A 24,215-nucleotide genomic window follows, 5' to 3' on the forward strand; every position below is an offset into this window, starting at 1 on the left:
GGAAACCCCTATGCTTTCTTGAAAATAGGGAATTTGGAAGAAAAAACATTAGCTGATTCGTATAGCAGGATTCCGGAGGTAAAATAGTCCCCCATTCGGATCTCCGGGCGGGGACTACTCAAGAGGATGTCGTTATCAGGAGAAAGAAAACTGGCGTTCTACGGATCGGAGCGTGGAATGTCAGATCCCTTAATCGGGCAGGTAGGTTAGAAAATTTAAAAAGGGAAATGGATAGGTTAAAGTTAGACATAGTGGGAATTAGTGAAGTTCAGTGGCAGGAGGAACAAGACTTCTGGTCAGGTGACTACAGGGTTATAAACACAAAGTCAAATAGGGGTAATGCAGGAGTAGGTTTAATACTGAATAGGAAAATAGGAATGCGGGTAAGCTACTACAAACAGCATAGTGAACGCATTATTGTGGCCAAGATAGATACGAAGCCCACACCTACTACAGTAGTACAAGTTTATATGCCAACTAGCTCTGCAAATGACGAAGAAATTGAAGAAATGTATGATGAAATAAAAGAAATTATTCAGGTAGTGAAGGGAGACGAAAATTTAATAGTCATGGGTGACTGGAATTCGAGTGTAGGAAAAGGGAGAGAAGGAAACGTAGTAGGTGAATATGGATTGGGGCTAAGAAATGAAAGAGGGAGCCGCCTGGTAGAATTTTGCACAGAGCACAACTTAATCATAGCTAACACTTGGTTTAAGAATCATGATAGAAGGTTGTATACGTGGAAGAACCCTGGAGATACTAAAAGGTATCAGATAGATTATATAATGGTAAGACAGAGATTTAGGAACCAGGTTTTAAATTGTAAGACATTTCCAGGGGCAGATGTGGACTCTGACCACAATCTATTGGTTATGACCTGTAGATTAAAACTGAAGAAACTGCAAAAAGGTGGGAATTTAAGGAGATGGGACCTGGATAAACTGAAAGAACCAGAGGTTGTACGGAGTTTCAGGGAGAGCATAAGGGAACAATTGACAGGAATGGGGGAAAGAAATACAGTAGAAGAAGAATGGGTAGCTTTGAGGGATGAAGTAGTGAAGGCAGCAGAGGATCAAGTAGGTAAAAAGACGAGGGCTAGTAGAAATCCTTGGGTAACAGAAGAAATATTGAATTTAATTGATGAAAGGAGAAAATATAAAAATGCAGTAAATGAAGCAAGCAAAAAGGAATACAAACGTCTCAAAAATGAGATTGACAGGAAGTGCAGAATGGCTTAGCAGGGATGGCTAGAGGACAAATGTAAGGATGTAGAGGCTTATCTCACTAGGGGTAAGACAGATACTGCCTACAGGAAAATTAAAGAGACCTTTGGAGATAAGAGAACCACTTGTTTGAACATCAAGAGCTCAGATGGAAACCCAGTTCTAAGCAAAGAAGGGAAAGCAGAAAGGTGGAAGGAGTATATAGAGGGTCTATACAAGGGCGATGTACTTGAGGACAATAGTATGGAAATGGAAGAGGATGTAGATGAAGATGAAATGGGAGATACGATACTGCGTGAAGAGTTTGGCAGAGCACTGAAAGACCTGAGTCGAAACAAGGCCCCAGGAGTAGACAACATTCCAGTAGAACTACTGACGGCCTTGGGAGAGCCAGTCCTGACAAAACTCTACCATCTGGTGAGCAAGATGTATGAAACAGGCGAAATACCCTCAGACTTCAAGAAGAATATAATCATTCCAATCCCAAAGAAAGCAGGTGTTGACAGATGTGAAAATTACCGAACAATCGGTTTAATAAGCCACAGCTGCAAAATACTAACACGAATTCTTTACAGACGAATGGAAAAACTAGTAGAAGCCGACCTCGGGGAAGATCAGTTTGGATTCCGTAGAAATACTGGAACACGTGAGGCAATACTGACCTTACGACTTATCTTAGAAGAAAGATTAAGGAAAGGCAAACCTACGTTTCTAGCATTTGTAGACTTAGAGAAAGCTTTTGACAATGTTGACTGGAATACTCTCTTTCAAATTCTAAAGGTGGCAGGGGTAAAATACAGGGAGCGAAAGGCTATTTACAATTTGTACAGAAACCAGATGGCAGTTATAAGAGTCGATGGGCATGAGAGGGAAGCAGCGGTTGGGAAGGGAGTGAGACAGGGTTGTAGCCTCTCCCCAATGTTATTCAATCTGTATATTGAGCAAGCAGTAAAGGAAACAAAAGAAAAATTTGGTGTAGGTATTAAAATCCATGGAGAAGAAATAAAAACTTTGAGTTTCGCCGATGACATTGTAATTCTGTCAGAGACAGCAAAGGACTTGGAAGAGCAGTTGAACGGAATGGATGGTGTCTTGAAGGGAGGATATAAGATGAACATCAACAAAAGCAAAATGAGGATAATGGAATGTAGTCGAATTAAGTCGGGTGATGCTGAGGGTATTAGATTAGGAAATGAGACACTTAAAGTAGTAAAGGAGTTTTGCTATTTGGGGAGCAAAATAACTGATGATGGTCGAAGTAGAGAGGATATAAAATGTAGACTGGCAATGGCAAGGAAAGCGTTTCTGAAGAAGAGAAATTTGTTAACATCAAGTATAGATTTAAGTGTCAGGAAGTCATATCTGAAAGTATTTGTATGGAGTGTAGCCATGTATGGAAGTGAAACATGGACGGTAAATAGTTTGGACAAGAAGAGAATAGAAGCTTTTGAAATGTGGTGCTACAGAAGACTGCTGAAGATTAGATGGGTAGATCACATAACTAATGAGGAAGTATTGAATAGGACTGGGGAGAAGAGAAGTTTGTGGCACAACTTGACCAGAAGAAGGGATCGGTTGGTAGGACATGTTCTGAGGCATCAAGGGATCACCAATTTAGTATTGGAAGGCAGTGTGGAGGGTAAAAATCGTAGGGGGAGACCAAGAGATGAATACACTAAGCAGAGTCAGAAGGATGTAGGTTGCAGTAGGTACTGGGAGATGAAGAAGCTTGCACAGGATAGAGTAGCATGGAGAGCTGCATCAAACCAGTCTCAGGACTGAAGACGACAACAACAACAAGAATTATATTGAAATGCCAGTTATAATAGGATTAGAGGTGCTACTGGTAGACACAGCACATGGTAAGAAATCAAATTTTACTGACATTTGAAATCAAGTGTATAGAATTTGAACACAATTGTTTGATAGTTCCAGAACTACATCAAGATTTTATTTTGGGAGCAGTAAGTTACACAAAGTTAGTGCTGCTCTCGACGGAAAGAGAAAACCTTATGTGTGACAGACATAAAGGGAAACATAATCCGAACAAAATTTATAAAGGAGGGAAAGGAAGTTGCTTGTGAAAACGTAAATAGGTTGTCATTTAAGAAGGAGGGAAATCATATAGTACAGAATAATTCAGAACGGGAAGTTGAAGACAAGGAATTAACCCTCAAGCTGGCACACTATTTTTCATAACACCAGCAGGTACGCAGCGCACATTGTATGCATGTAAAGAATTGCTGTCTTCAAGATACCAAGGTAAATATGTATGAGCAAAATCACAGTTTAATCTTAGTTTAATTAAACAATGATAAAATAAACTTACATGATATAAGCTAAAGCACTGATTAATTAAACAATAGTGAAATAAACTTTGATTGCAACACTCTGATGCCATTGACAGGAGTTACCCTACAGTAATGACTCACTCAAAGCATTAAACAGTGCAGATGCATCAGATTCCATCCAACCATTTACTAGATTACAAATTATATCGTTGAGAAAAGCCTCATTGTAGAACTGTGCTGCTATCTTGTAATCTGGGTCACTTTCCTGCACTGATCCTAATTTTTTCTCTCTTAGCTTGCTGTTCATTTTATACTATTGCTGCTCACTTGCACATATGACAACACAATTTATCACTGTGTTTAAAGCAGTAATGAAGGTATAGTTATGAGCTTAAAGCTGTGAAACAACAATGGAACAACGCAAAACAATTTTATTTGTGGTTGGTGCACTTTATACATAGTCACACCCACTCAAGGGTTAATGAAAACAATTGAGGGAAAGGTATCTGAAACTGAGGGGCTGCATGATGAACAAAAGAATGAGTAAAAAGGTTTGTTATGGAAAGATGGGGATGTGTTCAGTGATATACCAGGATGGATACAGAATTTTGAATGTGTATTAAAACTGAAACCTCTTGGCCCATTTTTTATAAAACTATATAATGTACCAATTGAAAGGAGTTGCAAAAGATGGAAAAGCATGGTATAACTGAGAGAAGTAACAGTGATTATTATAAACCTCTGATGGTTCTGATAAAATGTGATGGATGTGTTAGACTTGTTTTACACTCCAGACATCTGAAAAAAGTTATACATCGAGGAAACAGCAAGCTGGAGAACATAAATGAGTCATTACAAAAGTTTCAGTATATTAAACTGATGACAAGTTTAGATGTGATCTCTGGATTTCATTAGGTTCCACTTGCTCCAGAATCTCAGAAAAATATTACGACATTTTTGTACAATGGTAAAGGTTACCAGCACTGTGATGTATTCTTTGGTTTAAATTACCTGAGTTCATCGGAGCTTTGAATCATGTTTTAGGTCAGGAACTGTCTTCTAAATTAACCATATTTGTTAATGACATTTTGCTTTACATTCAGAGCTGGGATGAGAATTTCCTGTTATTAAAAGAAGTGTTTGACAAATTGCGATCAGGAGGGATGACATTAAAATAAAAAATATATAAATTTGTAGTTAATAAACTGAAGTTTTTGGGATACTGCATTACTGAGAAAAGTACACCTGCCGACCACATGCCCCTCCATATCCACATCCAGTAATGCCATTAGGCTAAGGATGATATGGCAGTCTATCGGTACTGTTGGGCCTTCTGAGGCCTGTCTGGACAGAGGTTTCTAAAGCCATTGCTGAGTTTCCAGTACCCAACAATAAGGATCAATTGAAATCCTTTTTCGTCATGTATGGATATCATAGAAAATACATTAGTAGTCAAGGGTACAAATGCATCACATTTCTGCAACTTACTGAAAAAGAATTCTGTCTAGATATGGGACAGAGTGTGAGGAAGCTTTTCATTCTATAACAAGTGCTCAGTAACTGCAACGTTCTGTACAGACTCGACTTATCCTTACCATTTTGTTTATCGAGTGAGGTGAGGCAGTGGTTGACACAGTGGCCTCGCATCTGTGAGGACTGTTCAAGCCTGCATCTGGCCATCCAGATTTAGATTTTCCATGATTTCTCTAAATCACGCCAGGCAAATGCCCGGATGGTTTCAAAGGGTATGGTCAATTTCCTTCCCCATCCTCATCACAATCTGAGCTTCTGCTCTGTCTCTAATGACCTTGATGTTGATGGGACATTAAACACAATCTTTCTTCCTTAACATTTTGTCTATTTTATGATGATAGTGATTATGGATTTGTTCTATATAAAAATTTTGGATGGGAACATAAACACTTGATGGCTGCTTCTACATGTACGATGCTCCAAAAACATGAAAGAATCTAAAATGTAACTAGAAAAGAACTGTTAGCTGTATAATGGACATTTACTAAATTCAGACACAGCTTGTTGTAACAGGACAAGGCATATCTGTGTAGGTCTAGTGGAATGCAATTTGATTGGGCACAGCATTTGAATTACATCCATGCGGAGCATTCAAGGGAAGGTGGCATGCATGCTGTCTCTGGCTGAGGCATGTTCTGCTCTGCTGGAAGGTGTTACTGACATTGGCCGCATTGTCGCTACGAGGTCTGTCCATGTGGTTTCAGACAAAGTGTGGACCATGAGTGACCACCAACTCAGAAGGCTGTGGCAGACAGGCAGCCCTTGCTTTGAGGAACCTGGCAGCAGGCCTTTCAAAGCCTCAGTCACCTCCTCCAAAAACTGGTCCCTCATGCCTCCAGCAGGCTGTAAGAGAAGCTGGTAAAGTCCAGGATGTAGACACTTGATTCATGGGGGACATGATGCTCAGCAATGAGCATGACAGTTTGTGGTGGTTATAAATGCACAATGTTACATGACAGTATTTGTGCAAAGTGATTACATTATTTGACTTTGCTGTGTAAGAATGCAAACATAATACCTTGACTTTCAATATAGTTCAGGAAATGAATACTTATGAATGAACATTCAATATCACCAGCATACGTGAGTGGTTAAGGAACTGTACATTTTAGTTCAATTTGTACTCATTTGTAGTTTTCAATATTTTACCATGCGCTGATATGGTTTGTCCGTACATTTAGTCACATGTTATACACTAATTGCTATAATATTTGTGTGCATTACTAATTTTCTCATGAAATATTATACTTCTTTTTTCACTATATGGAGGCAGCTTGTCTATTTTCTTCCAAAAAAGAATTTCACAATGAAAATACTGATCAGAGATATGGAATGACACATCAATCCCATTAGCTTTATTAATATTTTTATTTATGCAGTTTTCTCACTGTGTTACTTCTGTCAGGTGACAACCTTTTGGTATTTTGTACCATGGCAATGCATCTAGGCACGGCTTAGGATTTATTTACTTATGTGCATAATGGTCTGTATTTCGAACTGTATTAATGTTAAATTACTACAAAAATGAATCAAAAGATATGGGGTGTCGATATTACTGCAAAATTATATATGAAAAAGCTTTGCTAAGTTATTTCATATGATCAACATACATTCTGTGAAACACTCTCTCATATCCTCATGTTTCAGTACATGGGTATGATTGGTCGTTTAACTGTTGGTATACACACCAACTTATGATATTTCATGATGACAGTTTCTTGTATATAAAATTTATCTTCACTTACATTGTTTGTCATCTGAAGATGCTATTGATTGTCTAACTTTACATGTGAAAACATCTTCAAAGTAATAATTGTTAACAATTGCTTTGTTGCAAATTAAGTGGTATATGTTAAGAAATTTTACCTCACATTCTTTGAGTAGTTTGTCTTCTCATTCCTACAATTCCAACTAAGCTTTGCTTTAATATATTTTGTTATGTGTTAGGGGAACCTGGTTCTGTGTACTAATGCAAGGAATATTTTGTAGGACAAACTGATGGTTCCTCAACGAAGTGAAAGACTACTATTACCATGCTTGAGCAAAAGACACTATGATGAAGAGGTTAAGAGTGAAGACCATGACTGTGGGTAAAGGAGAAGTCAGAAGAACTGATTGTAAGTCAAGACCAGAAGACAAGACTGTACATATTGTAAACAGTTGTAATCTACAATTTTGAAAATTTTTCCAGTTTGTCTTGCAATATTGGAAAAAAGTTTCTGTTAGTACTGGCTTGCTGCAATCACTGTGCTGGCACATTCTCATCCATAAATTTTTATGCGAGCTTTTGGTAATTTTTTTTTTTTTTAATAAATTTGTGTGTTCATATACAACTATACCCATTAAACATGATTACTTCCAACATAACAGAAATTATTTATATCTTCTATGTTTAGAAGATTTAACATAAAAACTGTAAATTTAAATATACTAAATTTTGCTAAATAGTTATCAGTTAACAGCTTTGATAATGATGTCAATCTACTGGCTTTAAATGTTATCTTTTTACTAGTTCTTTGGGAATGCTTGGTGGAAAGTTGTCCAGTAATGGAGAAATGTCATGTTTGTGAAGCAGTAGAAAGCAAACACTTTGTAGTTGGACCTGATAGCTCACAGAAGCAAATGAATGTTACATTTTGTTATTCTGATGATTGAAGGGTTAAAATACAAATATTTACAGATATTTATTTTGTTTCATAAACAGAGATTCAAAAGACTTTCAGAATCCTACCAACAGTGGTTTTTATTCATACAAAGTAGGCCTGTGCCATTATCGTACTTCTATGTGAGGACAAGGAAGTGAACTTCAAGACAATCAGCTATGCAAAAATTGCATTTTAGTAAAGTGTATACCTTGTTCAATGCAACTCCATTTACAATAATGACAAACACCCATTCCAGGGACAATTCACTGCACAACCAGTAGTAATGAATTGGTATATTACCATATCCACCAAACAACTCTTCCGCTGGTATGAACAGCCACTGCCAAATTCTGACTGAATGGTTGCAGAGCACGCAACTCAACACAGAATGGTTGATTACAATGGCATCTTACTAAACTATGCCACAAAACCAACTTTTCAGAAACTTCCTGGCAGATTAAAACTGTGTGCCGGACCGAGACTCGAACTCGGGACCTTTGCCTTTCGCGGGCAAGTCCTCTACCAACTGAGCTACCCAAGCACGACTCATGCCCCATCCTCACAGCTTTACTTTTGCCAGTACCTCGTCTCTTACTTTCCAAACTTTACAGAAGCTCTCCTGCGAAGGTTGCAGACCTAGCACTCCTGAAAGAAAGGATATTGCAGAGACATGGCTTAGCCACAGCTTGGGGGATGTTTCTAGAATGAAATTTTCACTCTACAGCGGAGTGTGCGCTGATATGAAACTTCCTGGCAGATTAAAACTGTGTAAAGCTGTGAGGACGGAGTGTGAGTTGTGCTTGGGTAGCTCAGTTGGTAGAGCACTTACCTGCGAAAGGCAAAGGTCCCGAGTTCGAGTCTCGGTCCGGCACACAGTTTTAACCTGCCAGAAAGTTTCATATCAGCGCACACTCCACTATACAGTGAAAATTTCATTCTACCAACTTTTCAGAACTATACAACTGGGAACAGTTCCTTAGTCTTTCTACTCTCGATTCACCTGGGCTACAAGTTCATTAGTCCCCATCCTCCACTTACCTCTGCTCCTTTAACCACCAATCTCCTGCTGCCCCCCCCCCCCCCCCCCCCCCCGCCAACCCTTTTGCAACCTATTTCCTCGTGTGGAAATTGAAACTCTCCCTGTTTGCATGTGAATGAGTTTCCTCTGTCGCCATTCATGTCTACTTCCTTGCTGTCCATCCCTTTTCCTTATCCTCACACTACCTTAAGCCTCAGCACTTCCACATCCATCAAATAGATGGATTTATCACCTCATTTCAGCTCAAAGGCTGTGATAATATAGTTGTGTTATGTCTGTATGCTACGGTCTAAAGAACCATTAAGATTTAATAGCTGAGCTACAACGTTGAACTTACAGTATATACCAGCTGACAGCTCAATAATTCCTTTACAAAGTCAGCTGTTACTTTTACTGATACCAATGTTGTACCATACACAACAATTAGAAAAAAAGAAGAAAAAAATAAAAATGTTTATATATACAATGACTATAGCTGCGGAGGATTTTTTTTAAAAATGGCAATTTTTATTTATAATAAATCACATAATTATCAAACAAATGAATAGTAAATCAGTCTGTACAATACAGCAGCCTGTTTCAGCCAGAAAAACAGTGATATAATTGAAATGAACACAAATTAGGAGACCGCAAATTTATCATTGACTTTATGCTATATATTAGCTTTTGCAAATCCGATACGGTCACTCTTCATATCAAACTCTGTGTAATACTGTGCAATAAATGATGCTCCTAGTGACCAAATATTACTTGCTTCATTTCCAACCAGTGCAGATAGGCAGACAGTGAAGCCCCACTTTGTAATCTGAAAGAAAAATAAACTTTTATGTATCATAATGCCCATTTATCATATGGTTGTAAAATAGCCTCTTTCACTTTTACGTACCAGTAGGCACGTGATACTGAAAGCTATGGTTATTCAAATGTGGCATTATACTTGACATTTTATAAACACATATTTGAAGAACAATATTAGCTTCCATCACTGTACTAGTATCTCAACAGAAACTTTCTCATGAAGCCTACAAAAAATGGATTCCAACATATCGAAAAGCACACTACTTTTGTATCAGGACACAACAGTTACAAGGAAAAGTATACTTTCCATGTTTTCACCTATGATTACAGCTCTGTGATATCCTTCAAGCTGATAATTTTCAAGCAAAGTATGGCAATGTTTGAATTTAGCCACCCATTTCTGATCTGTTGAAAATGAAAACTGCATATAAGCTTCCACCAGTTTTGGATAAATTTATGTCAATTATGAGCCACTCACGACAAAAGAATTTTAGGACTGCACCATGTTCCAGTTTGCCCATTTAAATATAGCATACACAATTGAGCTTCTTTAAAACATATAGACAAGACTTGCAAAACTCAAGTTGCCTCTCTACTTCCATTATTATGCAACATATACCAAAAAATATAAATCTTATTTCACTGATATCAGTACCATCTTTTAACTAGGCCAAAATATTTTCTTCTTATCCTTGTTAGTACTACTATCCCCCCCCCCCCACAAGCAACTTTTGAATGTGCTGCTGTGGGCAACTTTTTCAGTGCCACTTGCCTTTCTCTTTTTCATACTCACATCTAATGTACAAAGGGAAAAAAATCAGAGTATCAGAGTTACAATGTAAGTATTGTAATTTTTTCAATTCTCTCACTGTGGTGCTTGGATCAACCATGTGGATGGAGGGTGTGGGCAGAAGATGGGGGGGGGGGGGGGGGTCACCTAATTGCCCTCATACAAGAATAAACTTTGAAATTAATATGAGGTTGTTATTGTAGGAAAAGTGCCTTTCTTGTAGCATCCTAGATGTATGATTAACCAAGCATTTTACAAACAATGCGGAACAGACACAGTGAATCATATAACACTTGTTTATTTTCAGCCTTTTTGATAATTTTAAATGGTATGGTCTCCTCATATTCAAATTAAACTAAATGGTATGGTCTCCTCATATTCAAACTAAACTAAAGTATAAATTGCACAAAAAATATCTATAGACCACCTCATTTTTGAATAAATTACACATTTCAGAATTCTTCAATGGAAAGCAATCTATCAGTATCAGACTTCTATTGTCATTGCCCCTTGGCAGACTGTGAGATGTTATCAACTTAGGAGGTCATTACAATGTGTAGTCTGCATTACTGAGAGTTAATTTCTCTTTACTACGATTATAAGCCAGCACTCATCGGCACATAGTGAATTTACATCGAGTGCCAGTTCTATCCACATTGTCTTCATAACACCTGCACAATTTTGCCACTGCCAACAGCCACTCTAGGACTTATCCATTACACCCAATTAGGGTATCAGCTTTCATTGCTAATCATATTTCAGCATCCGTCATTTTTTGCTCTTTACCTTTTAAATCCAACTTGGAAACAAAACCTATTTTTTCACTGTTTTATTCTTGATTATCCTCTTAAGTTAAATTGAAATACCAAGCAACAACTTCTTTGGCTTGAACTTCTGGTAGAACCTGAATAAAATTGACAAAACAAATTGGTTACAAGGTTTTTAGAGCATAACAACATTATTACTCATCTATGATTGAAATTATGTAGATTGCATCTTCACTGAGGAACAGTTGTGAACATACTGCCACTGCCGTTACTTTCTAGCCTGGCATGCTCAAGAACTAACTCCACTGGTGGACAAGTTTTCTCCTCAGGAGGAGTCTTTTTCATTTATGGCAGTACAACTCATACAATCAAGTGTCTTGAGAGGTTTTGTGTCTTCAGTAAGAATTGCCACTGCGCCACACTTGTGTGTAATGGGAAGGATGGAAGGAAAGAAGGAAGACAAATTAGGTTTTAATGTATCACTGCCATTGAGGTCATTTAAGATGGAGCACAAGCTCAGATTGTCTCAAGGATTTTACAAACATGGTCTTTCATAGGCACTATCCTGGCATTTGTTTGGAGAGATATGGGGAAATTACAGGAAACCTAAATCTGGATGGTCAGACATGAATTTGAACCATTTTCCTCCCAGTAACAAGTCCAGTGTGCTAAGCACACAATGAGGGACTTAGCAACAAGGCATAAGTTGATGTTGGCATTTTGTCTGCTCAAGCTCAGGATGATGTGTCTCATATATAGCCAGCCTCATATAACATTGTCTTATACCAAATGTGATAGACCTAAAGTCATGTGTTGAAGTGCTGAATCTGAATTGTCCTTCACTCTAACAAGTCCACAAAATTGTTGATCAGCAGTAATTATGCAGGCAGCTGAAAATACCATTTACATCATCACCAGTTCAATTTCACCATTCTCATATGAGTCACCAGCATCACTGTTATTTGTCATGCTGCTCCAAGTACTCAAGCAACACAAGATCAAAATGCCCTAACTGAAATGCCCCTTTATATGACATCAGAAGCTGGAGGAATCCTGTTCCGATAAATCCATATGCTCTTCTGCCGGCTGTATTCCAGATTCTCCCCGAACAACTGCTAACGAGTGGGTGATCACAGCCGTCGTGTTGTCCAATGTAGTTCCTGGAGGAGCTGGTAAGGGTGCTGCATCTGGATGTAGCCACTGGGCAGGTGGTTGTTGTTGATGTTGTCCCATAGGGGCGTCAAAGTCACCACCCCCTTCTCCATACACCCCACCATACATGGCGGGGCTTGCCGTCACCGATAGTAATGTCAGGTGTTAATGTGCCTAACAGAAAACCGTACCAAACCAAAGCTGTTACACGCGTGCACTAGTAGGTAAACACAAGCGTCACACGGAAGAGCGACCGCGTTGCACGTCTTAACACTTCCACTTCTGCAAGCGAACTGCCCCTCATTGTCTTCAAAAACTGCAGCAGAACATTTTTGATGAAACTGCAGCAATCAATCTGGCTTCAGCAGCTTGCTGACCATGGTCCAAAAGTGCCCATAGATGAATGGTGGTCACTTTAAACATCTAATATAGTCAGGTTAGTACTATATTTCCTTTGCTCTGCTGTGTTTCTTTGTACCCTGGAACTCTGTTAGCCAGGCCACTTTTATTTGCCCCACCCCGTACTTCTCTTTCTGCATCAACATGCCATTAGTGGCATCAGGCAGCATACAACTTCACAGTGGCCAGTGGTCATCATGGTTTGGCTCATCAGTGTATAATCTATCATTTCCCCTTTTGGAGGTATTAAATACATTCTTCATTTATTTGGCTGAGCATTTTTGATTCATCGTGATCTGGTTATAGGTACATGGCACTGACACTGTTTCTTGCATGAATTCTATTACTTTATGCCTTGATCAGCCCACACCTTTTTTCTCAGCTACTTCCAGGAAGTGATAATTAAATACATTGAGTAGCTGACTGCTAAAATTTGTTATTTGACTGTTTTCTCTAATAACAAAGATGTCACATCCTTAATTTATTTCTTGGTTTCTTTTTAACTATTGTCCAAACAGATGAAAAAATCAAAACATCTCTGATGTAATAATTCAGATAATAATCTGAAATATCAATTTCAGGCATTGTATGGAAGGTTATTTTATTTTCTAATAACTTCCCTTAAGATAGAGCAGTACTTTTTGTAATATGAAATCAGTCCTACTTCTCTGTTTGTCCTAACAATTTCATATGAATTTCATTTCCTTGTGCTTGTTATTTTGATTACTTTTATATTTCAAGGCTTTTCTGTCGTATTATTGTTTTCTTGGGAGAACAGCTGTTAAAGATTCATAGAAATCCATCAACAAATACATTAAATTTAGAATTGACATTTGTTACATCATATACGTCTGCATTAAATACATACTCTATTTTCTGTCCCACCACTTCTCTGTAATCAGGTAAGTTATCAAATGTGACAAACAGAACAATGTGGCCAGATATGCCATTCACTCCTGGATAAACATTTATATCACTGATTATGTGTATGGGGTATAAGTGGGTACTATAATACCGAATAATACACCCATTAATAAAAACACTGATTTATTGTACTTGATGGCACAATGTATACAGCACAAAGACAAAGAAAAGCGTGCCAAGACGTGGGTCTCTGCTTGACGCTCCAAAGAACATGGCAAAGAGAAATCAAATGTTCGTAGCTGGTGACAGTCGATGTTTAACTACTTCTGTGAATGTCACCACATAGCCCCCCCACCCCTTGCAGTATGGAGTACTCGGCGGTGGGCAGGAGCAGTGGGTTGACAGGCAGATGCGTGATTGGTAACTCCTCGGCGTCATCTGGGATTGGTGGTGATGCCTGTGCTCGCAGCTCGAGGGGGGGCCACTGGACGGTGTAGTCGTCGAATCTCTGAGGGTGGCAAAGGCGTCGGCCAGCCCTGGAGTGTGGGTGTGGTGAGGAGATCTGTGACGCACATGGCACGCACAGGAATACGAACCCGTTAGGGCACACAAATGCTCTGATAGCATCGATGGATGTGCAGGGCGGGAGTGGGAATCGTCGCACTACTGATGTGGCTGGTGTGCAAGTAGGGGACGACGCACTCAGTTTTACCAACAATCACCTCGGATGGTGATAGAAAGGTTCGTGATGTCCTCCGGATAAATGTCCACCCGCAGCTCAATCATGCTGGTCTCCGGTGGAAGGCCCTGGTCAGTTCTGTGTAGGGGTGCTGAGAAACCTCGGAATGGGGAGATGGGAGTGGTCAGGGGTTTGTCCTGACCCGGCGAGGCGGGTATAGCAGTGTGGGGATAATATGTGCTCGGTTGGGAGTACCTTGATGTTCCCAGCGTGGGGGGAGAGGTCTGAGAGGGGGGTAAAGAGCTTGACGGAGAGCTGTTGGTGTCACTGGACTTGGCTCGGGATGAATTGGACAGTGAAGGTCGGGGCGAGAAACCTTGGAAGGGTGAGCTGGGAGTGCTGCAAGTTGCAGGGGGCCTAGAAGTGGGAGCGGCTGGGGCGAAATAAGGGAGCTCGATTGTGGGCTGTAAATGTAATTAGAGGAAGTTGCATCCTCAACAGGAGGGGGCGGGGACGTCGGCTCCACGTTCGCTGGTTTTACTCGGTGAAGTGATAGAGTGACTGGGTTGCCTTTGACCTCAATGTCTAATGTCTGGTCTGTGCATTTAATAATTTTATGTGGGCCAGTATAGGGAGGCTTTAGGGGGGTCCGCACTGTGTCGTCGCGGAGCATTACATGTGAGCAGGTTTCCAATGTTCGTGGCATGTATGTGTGCGGGGAAGTGTGGCTGGTGTGGAGGGTATAGGAGTTTAGAGCAATGCAGTTTGATGCATTCAAGTAAAGTAGGTAGCTCGGAGAGGATGGGTTCAAATGAGGGATTGACCAGTTCACCAGGTAAGATGAGTGTCTGTCCGTACACAAACTCGGCAGTTGTGCCCTTCAAGTCTTCCTTGTAGGTGGCGCAGAGGCCAAGCAGTACGAATGGCAGGGCCTCTGTCTATAATTTTCCGTGGCATCGAATCGCAGTCTTTAGCATCCTGTGCCATCGCTTAGCTAATCCAATGGATAGGCTGTGGTGTGCCATAAAGAGCGCAGAGCGAGTTGAACGATGTGGACACAAACTGGCGACCTTGGTTGGTGGTGACGGTGGCAGGGGAACCAAAATGAGTGATCCACATGGAGAAGAATTCTCGTGCTACAGTCTCTGCGGTAATGTTCGGCAGGGGCGCTGCTTCCACCCACCGTGTTGTCCTGTCAATTACTGAAAGGTTGTACCTATAGCCCTCGGAGGGGGGAGGGGGGAGGGGAGGGAGCCCACTAAGTCTATGTAGACATGTTGAAACTGGCTTGTGGGTGTAGGGAAACTATGCAGTGGGAGTATGGTGTGGCATGATACTTTGTTCTGTTGGCATCGTGTACAGTTGCGGGCCCACTCTTGGCAGTTATGCTTCATGTTGTGGCAAATAAAACATTCCGTCACGAGTCTTGTGGAAGCGCGGATGCTAGGGTGCGCTAAATTGTGGAGCTTGAGAAACACATTGCACTGTAAGGCGCGCGGGATGAACGGTCGTAGGGTCCCGGTGGATTTGTTGCACCAAATCTCGCCAACTACGCCTGGGTAAGTAATGCGCACTGGTTTGAGTGACGAGTTTTGGTCTGAAATCGGTGTCAAGAGTTCCTCGTCTGCTGCTTGCAAGGTAGCAAGGTTCGATATACTGAAAAGTGATGTCTCTGCGTCCACTCGCGATAGGAAGTCTGCGACGACGTTGTCGGCACCCCTGATATACCACACATCAGTGGTAAACTGTGATATGAAGTTGAAATATCGAAAACGGCATGGGGGCGGATCTTTAGTGGGGTTCTGTATGGCACCGGCTAACGGTTTGTGGTCCGTTAGTACATAGAGTCCTCGGCCTTCGATTTCTGGACGAACATGTTTGATGGCCTCATAGACTGCTAATAGGTCATGATTGAAGGCAGAGTACTTCTTCTGTGCGTTGTTCAATTTCTTCGAGAAGAAACTCAGTGGGAAGGTAGAGTCGCTGACCGTTTGACTCAGGACGGTGCCTACCACGCTTTCGCTAGCGTTTGTAGTTATGAATAGTTCTGCCTCCGCGTGAGGGAGTGCTATGGTAAACGCTGAGGCCAAACGTTTTTTTAATTTCTCGAAAGCGGAGTTCATTTCTTCTGTCCAAGGGACGGGTCATGTGCCTGAAGTTAACCATGCTGCGAGCGTGTCTGTAAGCGGAGCCTGGACTTCTGCCGCGGCAGGTAGGTGCTTCCTGTAATAGTTTATTATTCCTAAGAAATGGCGCAATTCCTAGTAAGTTGTTGGGCGTTGCATCTCTAACACTGGTTGCACTTTAGCGGGCGGGGGTAATGCCCGCTGGTGACACCACGAACCCTAGGAAGTCGACGGAGGTTCTGTGTAACTGCAGCTTCTTATTGTTTGTTTCGATACCTGCTGCCTGCAAGGTATCGAGTACAGTTTGTACATGGGTCTTCTTGTCCTCTAGTGAAGGGTTGAACATGAGGATGTCGTCTAAATAGGCGAAACAGAAATCGAGGTGAAGGAGAACCTCATTTATGAATCGCTGCCAAGTCTGGGCTGCGTTACGAAGACTGAAAGGCATGTAACGGTATGCAAAGAGGCCTTTCCTAACTGTTTTGATGACACTGCCAGTCTTACATCTGTTTTTGAGACCATTTGCCATTTTAGTTGAAAGTGTCTCTGTGCAAGTGCATATGTGTCTGATTGATCTGCAAGGTAATTCCCATTTTAATAATAAATCCTTTTGTGTTAAAACTGTCCAAGACATCTACATCACTTTCCTTAGGTAGATTTTCCACATCTCCATAATAAGGTTGCAAACTGCTACAATATTTCTATTGATATATTTGTGTGCAAGGCCTTTATTTAATTATAAAACTAAATAGGTCATGATTATGTGGCAACCTGAGTGCAAAACTCTGTAAAATTGTCTTCTTCTGTCCATATGCCAATAGTTTGTACCACACAAAAATTATATTCTGTCTTCAGCAAGCCAAAAATAATTAAATAATGCTGAAAATTTATTTTTTTGTCATCCACGTTGTTGAGAAAAAATATAAAACCAAGTCATATGTAGTGTGACTGCACTGCCATTTAAATGTGGTACGTTTGCAGTTTCCCCCTCCTTATGCTCAGACAATGTAGCGTGTTGGTGCGGGAAGAGTGCAGTGAAGCTGAGCACTATGGCACTCATGCCAGGGCACAGTTCGTGAGCCGAAATCTTGGCTGCACCTGCCCTGTATGTTTGAAACATTATGTTTTTAGTCATAATGTCACTGGGCATTTTTAAACTGATTGCAAATTGGAAACACAATCACCTAAAATAAATATGTATTACATGACTGATGACGTACCGTAACATGGGAAAATTTTGGCCTGGGTTGGTGCTCCAGAAAACCTAAATAACTTTGTGCTCCTAGGGTTAATGGTAACAATTACATGGTCAGACATCACCAAGGTTACTATTTCCCAGCTATGAACTTTGGCTATAAAAATCTCAACATGCTGATGAGAAAAGTTTTGTTGGTACCACAGATAAACTTGTCATATCATTAAATTTATTGTTCTTTTGTTGTTGGCTATGTAATGCTACATTCCCTCTCTTCATTTCACCATTTCTATCAACTCTGTAGTCTTACACTATACTAAATGTGGGTGCACCATCCTGAGACATTAATATCGCACAAAGAAATATTAGTTACTGATGTAGTTTTCAGATAACCTAAAAGTGAAAAATTTTACAATGAATGCAAAAGCAATGAAGTGGAGATCAAATGTAAAGGCAATTAAGTGTTCTGGGGAACAAAGAGGGCACACATGGACACACAATAGGGAAAGTAAAGGTGCACTATTTCATCTATCTTTCCTAATTATCTCATCAAAGTGGTAACAGTGACAGAGGATATACACTGAAGTGCTACATAAACTGGTGTAGGCATGCGTATTCAAATACAGAGATATGTAAACAGGCAGAATACGGCACTACGATCAACAACACATATATAAGACAACAAGTGTCTGGCGCAGTTGTTGGATCAGTTACTACAGCTCAATGGCAGGTTATCAAGATTTAAGTGAGTTTGAACGTGATGTTATAGCCGGTGCACAAGTGATGGGACACAGCGTCTCCAAGGTAGCGATGAAGTGGGGATTTTGCCATATGACCATTTCACGAGTGTACTGTGAATATCAGGGATATAGTAAAACATCAAAATCTCTGATATTGCTGTGGCTTGAAAAAGATCCTGCAACAAAGGGACCAACGATGACTGAAGAGAATTGTTCAACATGACAAAAGTGCAACCCTTCCACAAATTGCTGCAGGTTTGAATACAGGGCCATCAACAAATGTCAGCATGCAACCCATACAACAAAACATCATCGATATGGCCTTTTGGAGCTGAAGGCCCACTCGTGTACCCTCCATGACTGCATGACACAAAGCTTTATGCCTCACCTGGGGCCTTCAACACTGACACTGGACTGTTGATGACTGGAAACATGTTGCCTGATGATGTTCTAGACATCCAAATTACTGAAACAAACAATAAAATGACTGAAACAAACATATTTCTGAAATGGACAAACAAATTTCTGAAATGGACAAACAAATTTCTGAGAACTGTGATGCAACCAAAACTGAGCTAGAAAACAGAAATTCTGAAAATTATAATGCTGTTAAACTGGAGACAGGGAATCAAATTCTGGGATTCCAGGAAGAACTACGTAATCAGATATGAGCGGATAAAAACTAATTAAGTGATAAAATTGAAACTGCAAATTATAAAATTGCAGGATTAGACAACAGTCGCAAACACAGGATATCCTTTGCTCAGATTGTCAATCAAAAAGTAGCTGATCTGGAGGTTAATTTGTGAGGTGAGATTTCAGAGATAAAGCACAATTTATGTAACAAAGTTTTATTTGTTAATAACAGTTTTGATACAAAATTTTGTAATTTCAACACAAAAGTTTTTTTGTGTTGGAAAGATGATTTTTGAAGGGGGGAAAACCAGTGAATGTAAGAATCAGTGTGTCATATTTACAGAATAATTTTCTTGAAGTTCAAAAACAATTATGGTACATAATTTACATCAAGGTGTTGGTGCAAAACATTTCTTAACACATGCTGTAATGTTAAGTCCAATGTGCCGGTGAAAAGTTTCACTGGATAAAAATATCCCAAATCATTTAGCTACAATATAACAGGTCCGCAACTGGAAGCAGTTAATTCCATAAATTATCTGGCAGTAGGCATTAGGACTGATTTAAAATGGAATGATCATATAAAGTTGATTGTCAGTAAAGCAGATGCCAGACTGAGATTCATGGGAAGAATCCTAAGGAAATGCAATCCAAGAACAAAGGAAGTAGGTTACAGTACACTTGTTCGCACACTGCTTGAATACTGCTCACCAGTGTGGGATCCATACCAGATAGGGTTGATAGAAGAGATAGAGGAAATCCAATGGAGAGCAGCGTGCTTCTTTACAGGATCATTTAGTAATCGCGAAAGCGTTACGGAGATGATAGATAAACTTCAGTGGAAGACTCTGCAGGAGAGATGCTCAGTATCTCGGTATGGGCTTTTGTTGAAGTTTCGAGAACATACCTTCACCGACGAGTCATGCAGTATATTGCTCCCTCCTACGTATATCTCGCGAAGATACCATGAGGATAAAAATCAGAGAGATTAGAGCCCATACAGATGCATACTGACAATCCTTCTTTCCATGAACAATACGAGACTGGAATAGAAAGGAGAACTAATAGAGGTACTCAAGGTACCCTCCGCCATACACAGTCAGGTGGCTTGCAGAGTATGGATGTACATATAGATGTAGATATGGTTGTTTGCATCCTTTTGGTTTCTTAGAATAACATAAATACAATTTTATGCAGATCTGACTCATAATCTTAAAATTAAATTTGCAAAAAGATGTTCTGATAGGGAGGCATAATATTGGGCAAATTAGATTTGCATACAATATTTAACATACAACATTTTTGAAAAGAGTTTACTTAATAAATTTTGGTCAGAATCAGAACAGGCTACAATCAAAAGCAAATTTCTCAGCTGGCCAAGTTACAGAGGGGGTATGAAAGAATTTTGTAAAAATCAATCAAGGAAACTTGTTCATTTGAACCAACCTTTTGACAAACTGACGAAATCGACTCATTAAAGAGAAGGTTAACTAAGAATGTCCAAAGGGTTTGATGCATGGGCCTGACCAATCAGCTGAACAGTTTCTCAAATATATAGAGAAATTGGATACAGGTTTTGAAAGAAATAACAGATAGGGTCTTGGTCCAAATCGTTTCATACAAGAAGGTTACAATAGAAACTGAGGAAATAATTATTATCATGGGGGAAATGAAGGTAATAATCATAGAAATCAAGAAAGGGGAGCATCAAGAGAATTTGATAAGAGGGGGAGACAATATAATAGAAAATATGAACAAAGTAATAGAAACTGCAATCATAATCAACATGCAACTCAGCATTTGGGTCACAGTACTAAAGTTAATGAGCTGGTAAAGTAATGCTCACTGCATTTGAGGTGTACATTGTGAGAGTGGAAAATAATACACTTAATTCATGTACCAGTAGTCGTGACAGATATCCAATAGAGAATGATTGTTACAACTTCAGGGCAAGTACAGAAAAATACCAAAATAATAGAATTACAGTGTATCAAGAGTTTTAGAGTAATTTCTGGTCAGATTGAGGTAAGGACCAGAACACAATAGAAAAAAAATCTTAATTATGAATTGCAAGAAAGTGATCAAGAAAACTTTTATGGTACTGACATGGGAGAAAATTTTAATGAGTCTGGTGGTAACAACTTAAACATTTACTATATCTTTTCCAAAAATGAAGAAGTAGTGGAGCATGAGCAGAATGAGAAATACATGGTAGATGAAAATGCAACTGGTATTTGTAATGTAAATGATGTTACTGAAGAGGGAGAAATTAAGATTAATGAAAAGAGCGTAGCATTCTAAAGGATTCGAAAAGGGCACAGGTCATCCCCGTTTTCAAGAAGGGACGTCAAACAGATGTGCAGAACTATAGACCTATATCTCTAATGTCGATCAGTTGTAGAATTTTGGAACACGTATTATGTTCGAGTATAATGACTTTTCTGGAGACTAGAAATCTACTCTTTAGGAATCAGCATGGATTTGAAAAAGACTGTCGTGTGAAACCCAGCTCGCGCTATTCGTCCACGAGACTCAGAGGGCCATAGACACGGGTTCACAGGTAGATGCCGTGTTTCTTGACTTCCGCAAGGCATTCGATACAGTTCCCCACAGTTGTTTAATGAACAAAGTAAGAGCATATGGACTATCAGACCAATTGTGTGATTGTATTGAAGAGTTCCTAGATAACAGAACGCAGCATGTCATTCGCAATGGAGAGAAGTCTTCCGAAGTAAGAGTGATTTCAGGTGTGCCGCAGAGGAGTGTCATAGGACCATTGCTGTTCACAATATACATAAATGACCTTGTGGATAACGTCGGAAGATCACTGAGGCTTTTTGCAGATGATGCTGTGGTGTATCGAGAGGTTGTAACAATGGAAAATTGTACTGAAATGCAGGAGAATCTGCAGCGAATTGACGCATGGTGCAGGGAATGGCAATTGAATCTCAATGTAGACAAGTGTAATGTGCTGCAAATACATAGAAAGACAGGTCCCTTATCATTTAGCTACAAAATAGCAGGTCAGCATCTGGAAGCAGTTAATTCCATAAATTATCTGGCAGTAGGCATTAGGAGTGATTTAAAATGGAATGATCATATAAAGTTGATCGTCGGTAAAGCAGATGCCAGACAGATTCATTGGAAGAATCCTAAGGAAATGCAACCCGAAAACAAAGGAAATAGGTTACAGTACGCTTGTTCGCACACTGCTTGAATTCTGCTCAGCAGTGTGGGATCCGTACCAGATAGGGTTGATAGAAGAGATAGAGAAGATCCAACGGAGAGCAGCGCACCTCGTTACAGGATCATTTAGTAATCGCGAAAGCGTTACGGAGATGATAGATAAACTCCAGTGGAAGACTCTGCAGGAGAGATGCTCAGTAGCTCGGTACGGGCTTTTGTTAAAGTTTCGAGAACATACCTTCACTGAAGAGTCAAGCCGCATATTGCTCCCTCCTATGTATATCTCGCGAAGAGACCATGAGGATAAAATCAGAGAGACTAGAGCCCACACAGAAGCATACCGACAATCCTTCTTTCCACGAACAGTACGAGACTGGAATAGAAGGGAGAACCGATAGAGGTACTCAGGGTACCCTCCGCCACACACCGTCAGGTGGCTTGCATAGTATGAAAAAAAAAAAAAAAAGTAGATTATTTTGTTGGATTAAAAGATGATTTGTTAGATGAGAAGAAATATTGTTCCACATTATTCGTTAAGTTTGTTAGAGGCAAGTAAAAATGTAAATGAAGTTACAAACCAAGTTGGTTGGTCGGTTTGTGGGATTAAAGGGACCAGACTGCGGCGGTCATCGGTCCCACAAACCAAGTGTCTGAATATATGTATGAATACTAATTGTGCTCATAAATCAGTCACAGAAAGTGTTCAGAACAAATATGGATGTGAGTTGTCTAATCAGTCTTCAGTTCTAAATCTGGAAATTAGTGATAAAGAGTTTTCTGTACACAGTTCGCATAAATGTTAAGGAAGAGCTACTTACTTACTCACTTTGAAAAAATTAGCAATGTTGTGCAAAAGAGTTTACCCTGACTGGTGGAAAGAAAACTGCAATGCAATTTATGAATCATATAAAAGAAAGGTAGGGGTGAGTGAAGATTTAATTGAGCTTTTGGGTAACTTGTGGGATGACCATTATAATATAAGAAGCAATGTTATTTATGGTTTAAATATTAATTGGATGAAGATGGTAAGTGACTTACCTACTAGAAACAGGAACAAAAGTATCCAGAATAGCAAGGATATGGAATTGAGTGAAGTTGTAAGGGATTTCCTAGATGAAGGCATTGATACAGGGGCGGATGAGATCGGAAACCCCTATGCTTTCTTGAAAATAGGGAATTTGGAAGAAAAAACATTAGCTGATTCGTATAGCAGGATTCCGGAGGTAAAATAGTCCCCCATTCGGATCTCCGGGCGGGGACTACTCAAGAGGATGTCGTTATCAGGAGAAAGAAAACTGGCGTTCTACGGATCGGAGCGTGGAATGTCAGATCCCTTAATCGGGCAGGTAGGTTAGAAAATTTAAAAAGGGAAATGGATAGGTTAAAGTTAGACATAGTGGGAATTAGTGAAGTTCAGTGGCAGGAGGAACAAGACTTCTGGTCAGGTGACTACAGGGTTATAAACACAAAGTCAAATAGGGGTAATGCAGGAGTAGGTTTAATACTGAATAGGAAAATAGGAATGCGGGTAAGCTACTACAAACAGCATAGTGAACGCATTATTGTGGCCAAGATAGATACGAAGCCCACACCTACTACAGTAGTACAAGTTTATATGCCAACTAGCTCTGCAAATGACGAAGAAATTGAAGAAATGTATGATGAAATAAAAGAAATTATTCAGGTAGTGAAGGGAGACGAAAATTTAATAGTCATGGGTGACTGGAATTCGAGTGTAGGAAAAGGGAGAGAAGGAAACGTAGTAGGTGAATATGGATTGGGGCTAAGAAATGAAAGAGGGAGCCGCCTGGTAGAATTTTGCACAGAGCACAACTTAATCATAGCTAACACTTGGTTTAAGAATCATGATAGAAGGTTGTATACGTGGAAGAACCCTGGAGATACTAAAAGGTATCAGATAGATTATATAATGGTAAGACAGAGATTTAGGAACCAGGTTTTAAATTGTAAGACATTTCCAGGGGCAGATGTGGACTCTGACCACAATCTATTGGTTATGACCTGTAGATTAAAACTGAAGAAACTGCAAAAAGGTGGGAATTTAAGGAGATGGGACCTGGATAAACTGAAAGAACCAGAGGTTGTACGGAGTTTCAGGGAGAGCATAAGGGAACAATTGACAGGAATGGGG

At 39.9% G+C, this 24,215-nt stretch overlaps 1 protein-coding gene across 2 annotated transcripts in view; it reads right to left on the reverse strand.

Annotated features, from left to right (window-relative positions):
- Positions 1-24,215, reverse strand: part of LOC126183200 (lysosomal aspartic protease-like) — a 91,774-nt gene that overhangs the window by 13,992 nt on the left and 53,567 nt on the right. The window contains exon 9 of one of the 2 annotated variants that reach the window (XM_049924966.1): positions 9,217-9,536. The exons of the other annotated variant lie outside the window; for it this stretch is intronic. Within the exon in view, the coding sequence (XP_049780923.1) occupies positions 9,384-9,536 (153 nt within the window). The 3' untranslated portion in view covers positions 9,217-9,383. Of the gene's footprint in view, positions 1-9,216; positions 9,537-24,215 lie in introns of those variants that run through there. 2 annotated transcript variants of the gene reach the window in all.

The sequence above is a fragment of the Schistocerca cancellata genome, chromosome 4 (assembly GCF_023864275.1).
Source record: "Schistocerca cancellata isolate TAMUIC-IGC-003103 chromosome 4, iqSchCanc2.1, whole genome shotgun sequence".
Lineage (NCBI taxonomy): Eukaryota > Metazoa > Arthropoda > Insecta > Orthoptera > Acrididae > Schistocerca > Schistocerca cancellata.